At 39.3% G+C, this 14610-nt stretch overlaps 1 protein-coding gene across 1 annotated transcript in view; it reads right to left on the reverse strand.

Annotated features, from left to right (window-relative positions):
* Positions 1-14610, reverse strand: part of LOC120064447 (solute carrier family 12 member 5-like) — a 297254-nt gene that overhangs the window by 86011 nt on the left and 196633 nt on the right. Inside the window, exon 4 of the mRNA XM_039015035.1 lies at positions 13305-13451. Within this exon, the coding sequence (XP_038870963.1) occupies positions 13305-13451 (147 nt within the window). The remainder of the gene's footprint in view (positions 1-13304; positions 13452-14610) is intronic.

The raw sequence follows: 14610 nt of genomic DNA on the forward strand, positions 1-14610 counted from the left end.
CATTTCTGTAGCATTGAAGGTCCCCAAGAACACAGTGGCATCCATCATTCTTAAATGGAAGAAGTTCAGAACCACCAAGACTCTTCCAAGAGCTGGCCGCCTGGCCAAATTGAGCAATCAGGGGAGAAAGGCCTTGGTCAGGGAGGTGACCAAGAACCTGATGTTCACTCTGACAGACCTCCAGAGTTCCTCTGTGGAGATGGTAGAACCTTCCAGAAGGTCAACCCTCTCTGCAGCACTCCACCAATCAGACCTTTATGGTAGAGTGGCCAGATAGAAGCTACTCCTCAATAAAAAGGCACATGACAGCCCGCTTGGAGTTTGCCAAAAGCACCTAAAGGACTCTCAGACCACGAGAAACAAGATTCTCTGGTCTGATGGAACCAAGATTGAACTCTTCCGCCGGAATGCCAAGTGTCACGTCTGGAGGAAACCTGGTACCATCCATACGGTGAAGCATGGTGGTGGCAGCATCAAGCTGTGGGGATGTTTTTCAGCAACAGGGACTGGGAGACTGGTCAGGATCGAGGGAAAGATGAATGGAGCAAAGTACAGAGAGATCCTTGATGAAAACCTGCTACAGAGCGCTCAGGACCTCAGACTGGGGCAAAGGTTCACCATCCAATAGGACCACAACCTTAAGCACACAGCCAAGACAACACAGGAGTGGCTTCGGGAAAAGTCTCTGAATGTCTTTGAGTGGCTCAGACAGAGGCCGCACCCGATCGAACATCTCTCACAGAGCTTGAGAGGATCTGCAGAAAAGAATGGGAGAAACTCCCCAAATACAGGTGTGCCAAACTTGAAGCGTCATACCCAAGAAGTGTCGAGGCTGTAATTGCTGCCAAAGGTGCTTCAACAAAGAACTGAGTAAAGGGTCTGAATACTTATGTAAATGTGATAATTCAGCTTTGAATGTCTAAAATGTCTAAACCTGTTTATGCTTTGTCATTATGGGGTATTGTGTGTAGATTGATGAGGGGAAAAAACGATTTCATCAATTTTAGAATAAGGCTGTAACATAACAAAATGTGGAAAAAGTCAAGGGGTTGGAATACTTTCCGAATGCACTGTAATTTAAAAAAAACATGCTTATTTAATTTCACAATGTACACCATTTAAAACAGCCTATTCACAACAGTATTCAGTTGGTAAGAGACAGACATTCAGTCAATACTATAAATAAGTTGTACACCATCTATGTGTTATTCTGGCAGAAAAGAGGAATAGGCAAAATAACATTTCGATTCAGAGCAATGAATACATTTAATAATTTATTTGAGCAAACTGGAAACCTTTCAATATATAAATTCAAACAATACTTTAGAACCATTTAAATATAATAAATTGGAAGGTTGTGCATGACTATGGTAGATCAAGGAACCAAACTACTGTATCTTTTCAGCCTGTTAGAGTATTTATCTGATCAATATGTCAGTGTATTATGTTTGTTGTTTGCAACAGTATGTTATATGTGAAAATGTGATTGTATTATCAATTGTATTTTAATGTTTAAGCACTCTTTGAAGATTTGTCCAAATGGAGACTGACAGAGATCCTAATCAAATCAAATCAAATCAAAGAACAGAAGAAATGTGTTTTGGGAATGTTCTTGCAATTTCAGGCGAATGTTTTACACAAACATTGTATAATCATCAGCACAACTGGACAGTTTTCGTTTTATGAGAACATTTGCCGCAACCTAATGTATGTTCTGAAAACGATAACAGAACCAATTTCGGGATAGTTATTTTGGTTTGAGAACACAGCCAGTAAAGGGAGTGCTCTGCGCAGAGCTTATTTATATGGCTGTTTGTCCAACGGGAGCGGGAAGACACTCAGATGCGTTGCTCCTACTACCATTGCACACACATGCACACATGCATGGACATACACCCCCCCCCACACACACACACACACACACACACACACACACACACACACACACACACACACACACACACACACACACACACACACACACACACACACACATACACACACCATATCTCTCCTGGCTGATGTAGTGTGGCATTCTCTCTCCCCTGGATTGTCTTATCTGCTTTGCGGTAGGCTCAGAGACTAGCTGAGTTATGTAAGGGGCTCAGGGGAAGACAGGAGGGGGCTGCTCCGAGACTGATCACACTCAAGCCCCAGCGTGCCAGGGCTCAGGGCTGAGCTGTGTGACTGATAGGGTGTGTGTGTGTGTGTGTGTGTGTGTGTGTGTGTGTGTGTGTGTGTGTGTGTGTGTGTGTGTGTGTGTGTGTGTGTGTGTGTGTGTGTGTATCTTCAGGGTTCTCTTTCCACAGGTCTTTTTTCAACATGCTTTGATCTACATCTCAGAGGATTTGTGTCCTTGTACCATCCGAGTTCATTATTTTTCGTTACCCATATTTATCTTTCAAATGTAAATACTTTATATAAAATGGCACATTTTAAATAGCAAGGAATATATATCATTGATAAACATAAACAATATGGAGGATTAATGGAGGAAATACGAGAGGAAAAAGTCAATTTAACATGTATTATCCAATCAACACCCACTGGGCACAGATATCAGTCCAACGTCTAGTTAGGTGTGCATGCAAAGCAATGAACAACTCTCGATTTTTTTCTTACTCATATTATTATTATTTGATTTATTCCGCTCAAGTCGTTTAATAGCTTAACACGAAACCAACTTCCAAATGTGCAGACTGTACTAACTTAGATTGTTAGAGAAAATATTTGCTATATACATTTTGTACTACAACAATATTTAAATGAGCTCCCAATGCATTTCAATGTCAATACAATTGCCATAGACTTATAGTGCCTTCAAAAAGTATTTACACACATTGACTTTTTCCACATTTTGTTGATTTACAGCCTTCATTTACACCCAATACCCCATAGTGTCAAAGTGGAATTCTGTTTTTCGAAAGTTCTACAAATTAATAAAAAATGAAAAGCTGAAATGTCTTGAGTCAATAAGTATTCAACCCCTTTGTTATGGCAAGCCTAAATAAGTTCAGGAGAAAAAATTTGGCGTTGCCGGAGAGGAAGGAAACTGCTCAGGGATGTCACCATGAGGCCAATGGTGAATTTAAAACAGATAGAGAGTTTAGTGGCTGTGATAATAAAAAACGGAGAATGGATCAACAACATTGTAGTAACTCCACAATACTAACCTAATTGAAAGAGTGAAAAGAATGATGCCTGTATAGAATAAAAATATTCCAAAACATGCATCCTGTTTGCAACAAGGCACTAAAGTGATGAAGCAAAAAATGTGGCAAAGCAATTCACTTTTTGTCCTGAATACAAAGTGTTATGTTTGGGGCAAATCCAATAGAACACATGTTCCATTCTCCATATTTTCAAGCATAGTGGTGGCTGCATCATGTTATGGATATGGTTGCACTCATTAAGGACTGAGGAGTTTTTCAGACACTGGGAGACACATTTACCTTTCAGCAGGACAATAACCTTAAAAACAAGGCCAAATGTACAAAGACAACATTGGATATTCCCGAGTGGCCAAGTTACAGTTTTGACTTAAATCAACATGAAAATCTCTGGCAAGACATGCAAATGGTTGTCTAGCAATTATCAACAACCAATTTCACAGAGCTTGAAGAATTTTGAAAAGAATAATGGGCAAATGTTGCACAATCCAGGTTTGGAAAGCTCTTAGAGACTTACCCAGAAAGACTTACAACTTTAATTGCTGCCACATGTGCTTCTATAAAGTATTCACTTATGTAAATGTTATATTTTTCTATTTCATTTAAAATAAATTAGCAAACATTACTAAACATGTTTTCAATTTGTCATTATGAGCTATTGTGTGTAGGGGGGTGAAAATCGAAATCGGTTTAATCAATTTTGAATTCAGGCTGTAACACTACAAAATGTGGAATAAGTCAAGGGGTATGAATACTTTCTGAAGGCACAGTACATGTGGAAAATGTGAACATTTGGGCGAGTATCTCCTGCTACACCATCTAAGCTACCAATGCCAAACCAATGGTGAGATGTTCAGACTGAACCAACTTAGATTGCCAATTTTGATAACATTTATACAGTGCATTAGGAAAGTATTCAGACCTCTTGACTTTTTCCAAATTTTGTTTCGCTACAGCCTTATTCTAAAATGGATTATATCGTTTTTCCCCTCACCAATCTACACACAATACTCCATAATGACAAGGGAAAAAGTGTTTTTTAGAAATCTTTGCAAGTTTATAAAAAAAAAAAAACGTAAATATCACATTTACATAAGTATTCAGACCCTTTACTCAGTACTGTGTTGAAACACCTTGGGCAGCGATTACAGCCTCGACTCTTCTTGGAAAACCAGTATTTGGGGAGTTTCTCCCAAATATCCAGATCCTCTCAAGCTCTATGAGGTTGGACGTGGAGCATCGCTGCACAGCTTTTTTCAGGTCTCTCCAGAGATGTTCGTTCGGGTTCAAGTCTGGGCTGTGGCTGGGCCACTAAAGGACATTCAGAGACTTGTCCCGAAGCCACTCCTGCGTTGTCTTGGCTGTGTGCTTAGGGTCATTGTCCTGTTGGAAGGTGAACCTCTGACCCAGTCTGACCCAGTCTCTGTACTTTGCTCCGTTCATCTTTCCCTCAATCCTGACTAATCTCCCAGTCCCTGCCACTGAAAAACATCCCCACAGCATGATGCTGCCACCACCATGCTTCACCATAGGGATGGTGCCAGGTTTCCTCCAGACGTGACGCTTGGCATTCAGGCCAAAAAGTTCAATCTTGGTTTCATCAGACCAGATAATCTTGTTTCTCATTGTCTAAGAGTCCTTCAGGTGCCTTTTGGCAAACTCCAAGCGGGCTTGGAGTTCTGGCCACTACCATAAAGGCCTAATTGGTGGAGTGCTACAGAGATGGTTGTCCTTCTGGAAGGTTCTCCATCTCCACAGAGGAACTCTGGATCTCTTATAGAGTGACCATCGGGTTTTTCATCACCTCCCTGACCAAGGCCTTTCTCCCCCGATTGCTCAGTTTGGCCGAGTGACCAGCTCTAGGAAGAGTCTTTGAGGTTCCAAACTTCTTCCATTTAAGAATGATGGAGGACACTGTGTTTTTGGGGACCTTCAATGCTGCAGAAATGTTTTGGTACCCTTCCCCAGATCAGTGCCTCAACACAATCCTGTCTCGGAGCTCTACGGACAATTCCTTCGACCTCATGGCTTGGTTTTTGCTCTGACACGCACTCTCAACTGTGGAACCTTATATAGACAGGTGTGTGCCTTTACAAATCATGTCAATCAATTGAATTTACCACAGGTGGACTCCAATAAAATTGTAGAAACATCTCAAGGATGATCAATGGAAACAGAATGCACCTGAGCTCAAGTCCGAGTCTCATAGCAAAGGGTCTGAATACTTTTGTAAATAAGGTATTTCTGTTCTTTATTTTTAATACATTTGAAAGAAATTCTAAAAACCTGTTTTCATTTTGTCATTATGGGGTATTGTGTGTAGATTGAAGAGGAAAAACATACAATTTGTAAATTGTAGGATAAGGCTGTAACGTAACAAAATCTGGAAAAAGTCAAGGGGTCTGAATACTTTACAAATGCACTGTATGTAGGGATAAAGTGACTAGGCAACGGGATAGATAATAAACAGTAACAGCATCGTGTGTGATGAGTGAAAATAGTCTCTCTCTCTCTCTCTTTCTCTCTCTCTCTCTCTCCCTTGCGAGGATAATGTGGTTTTCCCCTTGCGAGGATAATGTGGTTATCCCCTTGCGAGGATAACAAAAATAGAGCTCTTTGGCCACGCACACCAGTAGTGGGTTTTTGCGTCAAAAGAAAGATCCATATGCAGAAAAGAACCGGTAACAATTTAAGAACCGGTAAGAATTTTAAGTTACCCCTATTACTATGTAACAGTAATAACTGTAATAACTGTAGTAACACCATAGTAATTACATAAGTGTTACTATATAATTACTTGGTAATATTGTTGTAGCATTATCAGTTATTACACAATTAAACAAGGATTACACGTCCACTTGCTGAAGGTTATCCCCATGTGTAATTACTGATGTTATTACACATTTCTTGTTCCACTATGCAACGTATGTTTTGTAATTACATGTTTGAAAGTCACCTTTGACTGACCATGTTAATAACTCAAACCAAAATCTGACCTTGTTACAAGGTGCCACTACCATCGAATCCACATGTAATGCAATGGCTACCGATCATTTTCAATTTGTTTATTTCTATGTTATGACCTGCCTCAAAGGTTATACTGAATCAGGTGTAATGTAAGAACAATGTAGTTATATTGGATATACTTGTATTTGTAATTATAGTGTACCTACCCAGGAGCAAGCAACTTAATGTAAAGTGAAACTCAGTAGGGTATAACCTTTATAATTACCATGTAGTTACAATGTAACAACCGCAGCAGACAATAGGCTAACCAGAAGACAGGCGAACAATAGGTATAACCCTTTTAGTTAAATTGTACTTACAATGTATTAATCTTTAACAACCAACTCTGTAATTACAATGTTGTTACAAAATCGATGCTATTTCACTATTTTGAGACTTAAATTAAATTTTTGAACATTACAAACCTTTATAAACACAACAAATTAAGAGACAGAAGAGACAGGCTTCCATTTTGGCTGCAGAAGAGAGTGTAAGAGGTGTGAGGTCAGTGTGACATAATTTCCTGGTGACAGTCCAGCATTCTTCTGGCTTCTTATGTTCTTATTTTGAATGTGCAAACGTACAATGTCACAAAATGTTTCATGAGTTTCTTTTGCGTTTTTGTAGAATTGAGAGTTCACAGGAAAAATGTCACAATGACCTCTCACACTGTCCTCTGCAGCCAAAATGGAAGCCACATGCTATTTCCACAGAGTTTCTAAACCCAGAGGCACATCGCAAGACTTCCGGGGACACTTGCGAAACAGACCAAGCAGACCAGGCCGGGGTTTGGGGTTTGGGGTTTGACAAGTCAATGAGAGAAGTGAAAAATTCTTCCTTAGTTGTTCATTTTCTCGACATCTTAAGGCACAACCTAGATTTGAGCCAATGTCTTAAGTAGTTGAACATGTTATTACTCCAACTTTGTGAAAGTGACAAACTGACATGTTTAAATTTTTGTCAAAAATAACTTTATATCGAGTGCCTTTGACAAGGTGAAAAACCTTACAATGTGCCCTTGAGCAAGGCACTTAACCCTAATTTGCTCCAGGGCCACCGTACTACTATGGCTGACCCTGTAAAACAACACATTTCACTGTACCTATCCGGTGTATGTGCCAATAAAACTTGTTCTTGATTTGATGGCCTCCACATGAGCTGTTCGGTGTGAGATGGCCGTTAGACCCGATGACATGTTTCTGCGCATGAGCTTAGCTAGCCAACGTCGCCATGACATTGCCAATAAGTGTGATCGGGGATTTCTATTGGAGAAGAAATTTCTGCCTATCTTCATACTGCACTATTTTGCTATTTCTGTCTCTTAATTTGTTGTGCTTATAAAGGTTTGTAATAGTGAAATAACATCGGTAACTAAATGTTTTATATGTTTTATGGCATTTTTGTAACATTTGTTGACAGAGTTGGAAAACGTGTTGACATTGTGCCAGTGCTTAGCTACATTAGTGTAAAATTGGGAAATGCTAGCTAGCTAGCTTTACCAACCTGTGTTAGTACGTTTTACTATCTAGTTAGTACATTTTACAAATGTTATTGCTTTAAGTTTGAAATGTGGAATTATATTTGAATGGTTTGAATATGATCAAAATTTTCTCGTCTCCATATTTCTCCTGGTTACACGGAACCCAAACCGGCTGCGCGCGTGCGCCATTGTGCACTATCATGCATACATTTATTTTGTCCCCCTACACCAAATGCGATCACGACACGCAGGTTAAAATATCAAAACAAACTCTGAACCAATTACATTAATTTGGGGACAGGTCGAAAAGCATTAAACATGTATGGCGATTTAGCTAGTTAGCTTGCACTTGCTAGCTAATTGTCCTATTTAGCTAGCTTGCTGTTGCTAGCTAATTTGTCCTGGGATATAAACATTGAGTTGTTATTTTACCTGAAATGCACAAGGTCCTCTACTCCGACAATTAATCCACACCTAAAACGGTCAACCGAATCGTTTCTAGTCATCTCTCCTCCTTCCAGGCTTTTTCATCTTTGAACTTATATGGTGATCGGCATCTAAACTTTCATATTATTACAACGACAACCGGCAAAACAGTTCGTCTTTCAATCACCCATGTGGGTATAACCAATGAGGAGATGGCACGTGGGTACCTGCTTCTATAAACCAATGAGGAGATGGGAGAGGCAGGACTTTCAGCGCGATCTGTGTCAGAAATAGAAAGGAGTTCTATTTTAGACCTTGGTATCGCAGACGCTCGTTGGCGCGCGCAAGCAGTGTGGGTGCAATAATTGAATAACATGGATTTCTAAATATATCTTGCGACGCTCGCGCACGCGACGAGTCCGGTGTGGTCAGCATGTTAGCCTATTGTCTGCAAAGGTTGTTACAGTGTAACCACCAAGTAATTAAACATGCCACTTCACTTTATATTAATTTGCTTGCTCCTGGGTAAGTACATTATAAATACATGCATAGGGAATGATCAAAATTGACAGAATGGTTACCTTGAGGAAAATGGGGAGGGTCATGTTCTTTCAAAAGGGGAGGGTTTAGTATTTAAAAAAAAAAATCTATTCCAGGAGAGGTTCATGTAATTTGTGATTGATGAAATTTCAATATTTCTTAATGTTTAGAATTAGTTGCTTAATAGACTATACAGTGCCTTGCAAAATAATTCATCCCCCTTGGCGTTTTTCCTATTTTGTTGCATAACATCCTGTAATTTAAATGGATTTTTATTTGGATTTCATGTAATGTACATACACAAAATAGTCCAAATTGGTGAAGGGAAATGAAAAAAATAACTTGTTTAAAAAAAATAAAAAAATAAAAAAACAGAAAAGCGGTGTGTGCATTCCTCCCCTTTGCTATGAAGCCCCTAAATAAGATCTGGTGCAACCAATTACCTTCAGAAGTCAAATAATTAGTTAAATAAAGTCCACCTGTGTGCAATCTAAGTGTCACATGATCTGTCACATGATCTCAGTATATATACACCTGTTCTGAAAGGAATCAGAGTCTGCAAAACCACTAAGCAAGGGGCACCACCAAGCAAGTGGCACCATGAAGACCAAATAGCTCTCCAAACAGGTCAGGGATAAAGTTGTGGAGAAGTATAGATCAGGGTTGGGTTATAAAAAAATATCAGAAACTTTGAACATCCCACGGAGCACCATTAAATCCATTATTAAAAAATTGCATGCTCACCCAAAACTTGAGACATCTGTGGCATTGTGTTGTGTGACAAAACTGCACATTTTAGAGTGGCCTTTATTGTCCCCAGCACAAGGTGCACCTGTGTAATAATCATGCTGTTTAATCAGTTTTGTGATATGCCACACCTGTCAGGTGGATAGATTATCTTGACAAAGGATAAAATGCTCACCAACAGGGATGTAAACAAATTTGTGCACAAAATTTGAGATAAATAAGCTTTTTGTGCCTACGGAAAATTTCTGGGATCTTTTACTTGAACTCATGAAACATGGGACCAGCACTTTACATGTTGCGTTTACATTTTTGTTCAGTGTAATATTCGGTAGCTTTTAAACGAGCCATCGCATTGATCCGCATTTCATGGGATCAAAACTGAAGTCAAACCCATAGAGAGAACATTGGCGCTGACATGAGTTGACATGTTTGCAATAAAATGGGGTCTACTGGTACATGTAAGTGCACCTCCTCTCTTTGGCAGTACAGAATGAGAATCATGCATTGAGATCATTCGGGAGAAACCAACGTGATGTACTGTATTATGACAAACACATGTCAAACAGGCAAACCCAATCATATTGTAGCTGCCACTGCTCAGTGACACCTTGTTCGGTGCTAAGGGCATAGCATTAAAAATGGTTGTGCTGACAATGGTGGCTAGGAAACATTGTCACTTGTTTTAAACTGTTCACCTCTTAACCATCCAGTTTGTTATTGTAAAAGAAAAGTTGTTCTTAATGGGCTACGTAGCCGAGTAAAGGTTACGTTAATATACATGTAAATAAACATACAGTGCCTTCAGAAATGATTCATACCCCTTGACTTATTCCACATTTTGTTGTGTTACAGCCTGAATTCAAAATTAAATTGATTATTTTTCTCTCACCCATCGACAGACAATACCTCATAATGACAAAGTGAAAGCATGTTTTTAGAAATTTTAGCAAATTTACTGAAAACGAAATACTGAAATATCTAATATACATAAATATTCACACCCCTGAGTCAATACATGTTAGAATCACCTTTGGCAGCAATTACAGCTGTGAGTCTTTCTGGGTAAGTCTTTAAGAGCTTTGCACACCTCTATTCTACAATATTTGCACTTTATTATTTTCAAAATTCTTCAAGCTCTGTCAAGTTGGTTTTTGATCATTGCTAGACAGCCATTTTCAAATCTTGACATAGATTTTAAATCCGATTTAATTAAAAATTGTAACTAGGGCACTCAGGAACATTCAATGTCACCTTGGTAAGCAACTCCAGTGTATATTTGGCCTTGTGTTTTAGGTTATTGTCCTGCTGAAAGGTGAATTTGTCTCCCAGTGTCTGTTGGAGAGCAGACTGAACCAGGTTTTCCTATAGGATTTTGCCTGTGCTTGGCTCTATTCCATTCATTTTTATCCCAAAACAAAATCCCTAGTTCTTGCCGATGACAAGCATTCCCTTGACATGATGCAGCCACCACCATGCTTGAAAATATGAAGAGTGGTACTCACTAATGTGTTGTGTTGTATTTGCCTCAAATATAACGCTTTGATTTCAGGACATAAAGTTTGTTTCTTGTTTACTTTAGTGCCTTATTGAAAACAGGGTGCATGTTTTGGAATAGCTTCCTTCTTTTCACTCTGTCATTTAGATTAGTATTGTGGAGTAACTACAATGTTGTTGATCCATCTCTTATCAAAGTCATTAAACTCTGTAACTGTTTTAAAGTCACCAATGGCCTCATGGTGAAATCTCTGAGCAGTTTCCTTCCTCTCCGGCAACTGAGTTAGGAAGGACGCCTGTATCTTTGTAGTGACTGGGTGTATTGATACACCATCCAAAGTGCAATTAATAACTTCACCATGCTCAAAGGGATATTCACTGTCTGCTTTTTTTTTTTACCCATCTACCAATAGGTGCCCTTCTTTGTGAGGCATTGGAAAATCTCCCTGGTCTTTGTGGTTGAATCTGTGTTTGAAATGTAATGCTCGACTGAGGGACCTTACAGATGTGTGGGGTACAGAGATGAGGTAGTCATTCAAAAATCAGTCCATGCAATTTATTATGTGACTTTTTGAGCAAATGTGTACCTCTGAACTTATTTAGGCTTGCCATAGTAAAGGGGTTGAATACTTATTGACTCAAGACATTTCATCTTTTCATTAATATTTAATTTGTTAAAAAAAAGAAAAAATAATTACACTTTGACACTATTGGGGATTGTGGTTAGGCCAGTGACACAAAATTGTAATTTAATACATGTTTTATTCAGCCTGTAACTCAACAAAATGTGGAAAAAGTCAAGAGGTGTACATACTTTCTGAAGGCACTGTAGTTAGGATGAAATAGCACATGAAGACATTAACAAAGGAGCATAGACTTTAGCTCATCAGTCTAACACAGTCTAGCATGCAGTCCACCCCCAAATTCAACCCCCCAACCCCATGAGTAACACAGACACAGTGAGGCTGCTGCCTACATACAGACTTGAAATCATTTGCCACTTTAAGAAATGGATCACTAGTCACTTTAATAATGCCACTTTAATAATGTTTACATATCTTGTATTACTCATCTCATATGTATATACTGTATTTTATACCATCTATTGCATCTTGCCTATGCCGCTCGGTCATTTTCTCATCCATATATTTATATGTATATATTCTTATTAAATTCCTTTACTTAGATTTGTGTGTATTAGGTAATTGTTGTGGAATTGTTAGATGACTTGTTAGATATTGCTGCACTGATTTGAAAGACACTTACTGTGTAACAGCACATGAAGACATTGACAAACGATCGTAACCTTTTTTCAATTTTTTTCACCTAAAATGAAGCAAGGATATGCATAGTCTTGATACCATTTGAAAGGAAACACTGAAGTTTGTGGAAATGTGAAATTCATGTAGGAGAATATAACACATTAGATCTGGTAAAAGATAATACAATCAAAAAAATGTAGCTATTTTTGTTATGTTTTTTTCTTCCATCATCTTTGAAATGCAAGAGAAAGGCCATTCTTTCAGATAGGAGTCTAGGTGTAATATAGCCTTTGGCCACCAGATGACAGCAGTGTGTGTGCAAAGTTTCAGACTGATCAAGGGAAGAATTACATTACTGCACAATATTTTGTATCAAGTCTGCCAGGAGTTTGCCCAAATGTGCCGAATTGGTCAATTGATACATTTTCAAGTACATAACTATAGAGAACATAGAAAAATGCTATGGTAATAAAAAATGTAAGCTTACACACTCCCAGGAATGTCATACATGATGGATCATTAGCTTATACACTAACTTTCACACATCTAGATGGCCGGGCGGGGTGGGTGTGGAGCCAGAGACAGCAGTGGGGTCAAACTGTAGACCCCAGTTCCTACATTTGAACATAAGAATAAAACAAATCTATGCTACATTTTATCTCTGGGATGACAAAATCATAGCAAGATTACTGAATGTAAGTACATTATTTACCTTCAGAGGTGAATGTATCAAACCAGTTGCCGTGATAAAAGTTTTTTCTCCTCAAACAATAGCATGGTATTTTTTCACTGTAATAGCTACTGTTAATTGGACACTGCAGTTAGATTAACAAGAATTTCAGTTTTCGGCCCATATAAGACATGTCTATGTCCCGGAAAGTTGGCTGTTGTATACAACGTCATTCTAGTCACATTAGCGCACGTTAGCAACAACCATCATGGTTTAGGGACTCCCATCCCGTAGAGGTTAGACTGCCTAGACTTTAGCTGAAAAAGGCTAACACAGTCTCATTACATGCAGGCAGGGATGGAAGTTAAGGATTTTGGGCACTGGCCAGCCAGGCTAGTAGACTGCAATTTGTACTAATTCGGTCTAAAAAGTACTAGCCACAGGCTAGCGTGCTAGCTTAATTTCCATCCCTGCATGTAGGTGTCTCAGATTCGAACACAGGTACTTACAGTGGAACAGCACATGAAGACGATGATGAAGGAGCCAATGACTCCTCCGATGCCGACCATCCAGGTCATCCGCAGGAACAGGATCACCCCGAAGATGTTCTGGATGCAGGGGAGGTACACTCCCATCAGGGTCCCCAGCGCTGGAGCCTGTATGGAGGGGAAGAGGAAGTGGACACACACTTTAGGTACATGAGGTCTTTAATGACTGGGTTATCACATGCTTTTGTAACAGAAATGGATGTGTGAACCACGCGACAAGTAACCATAGCCAAGGATTTCTCAGACGAGAATTTCATGGAAACCTGGGAATTTTGGGAAAGTTACAACCGTACACAGTCCACTAGGACTACAGCACCACCAAGAGAGTAATTCTAACACCGGGTGCAATATGGCAGTCTATTAAAAACACGCTGATACTATTCGGTTTTTCCATAGAGTATTTGTATATTTTCTTTCCTCCCATGGGAATGAATGGCCTAGGAGCTGGATGGCACATTGACAGCGTTTCAAGGCCAACCCATGGACTGCAATTACTGATAAAAAATGGGTGGAGAGGCTCTGTGTTGTTTGCTAGATTTATTAATGGGCAGTTTCTCCTTCTGTTTTTCGGGATGTGTTTTATGTGGTGTGTGTGTGTGTGTGTTTGTGGGGCTGTATGTGTGTGCATGCGTGCATGCATGCATGGTTGGCTAGGTGTGTGTGCATGTGTATGTGTGTTACAGTTGAAGTGCGCCACAGTTGACCCACATGCATAATGGAGTCATTCATTTCCGGCTCAAGGACAACTTGTGCCAATAAAACGTAATTGTCCCAATATCCAGTGGTGATCCTAAGTGAGTGAACAGACCCTCGCTGGCAATTTCTTATGAGATTTAAAATCAAAGACTTATGCTGCATCTCAGCACTTTCACTTGGAATGCATAATCAAAGTCTCAGGGGGAAAATAGTGAGGAAATTAGTTAAAAATGGGTGGAACACAGCTTCCTTGCAGAAAGAATCATTTATGATATGCTCTTGACAATGTAAAATCACTGTAAATGTCAAACTTCGACTTCAAAATCATACTCCATGACAATTAACCTCAATTGAGGCAATTCAATAGATATAATTACAGCACAATCTGTAATTTTAAATGGCTGTGACATCCACAGAAATATAATCACTAGAGCGGAAGTCCCTTAACAAGTCAATGATGTCACAATGCTTGGACCGGCGGCTATTTAGGGTGTACCCATAGGAGTAAAGCTAGATCGAAAATATACAGGTTACGACAGCGTCGTCACAAATCTGTGACCAGCACCGTTGC

Source organism: Salvelinus namaycush, chromosome 2, assembly GCF_016432855.1.
Source record: "Salvelinus namaycush isolate Seneca chromosome 2, SaNama_1.0, whole genome shotgun sequence".
NCBI lineage: Eukaryota > Metazoa > Chordata > Actinopteri > Salmoniformes > Salmonidae > Salvelinus > Salvelinus namaycush.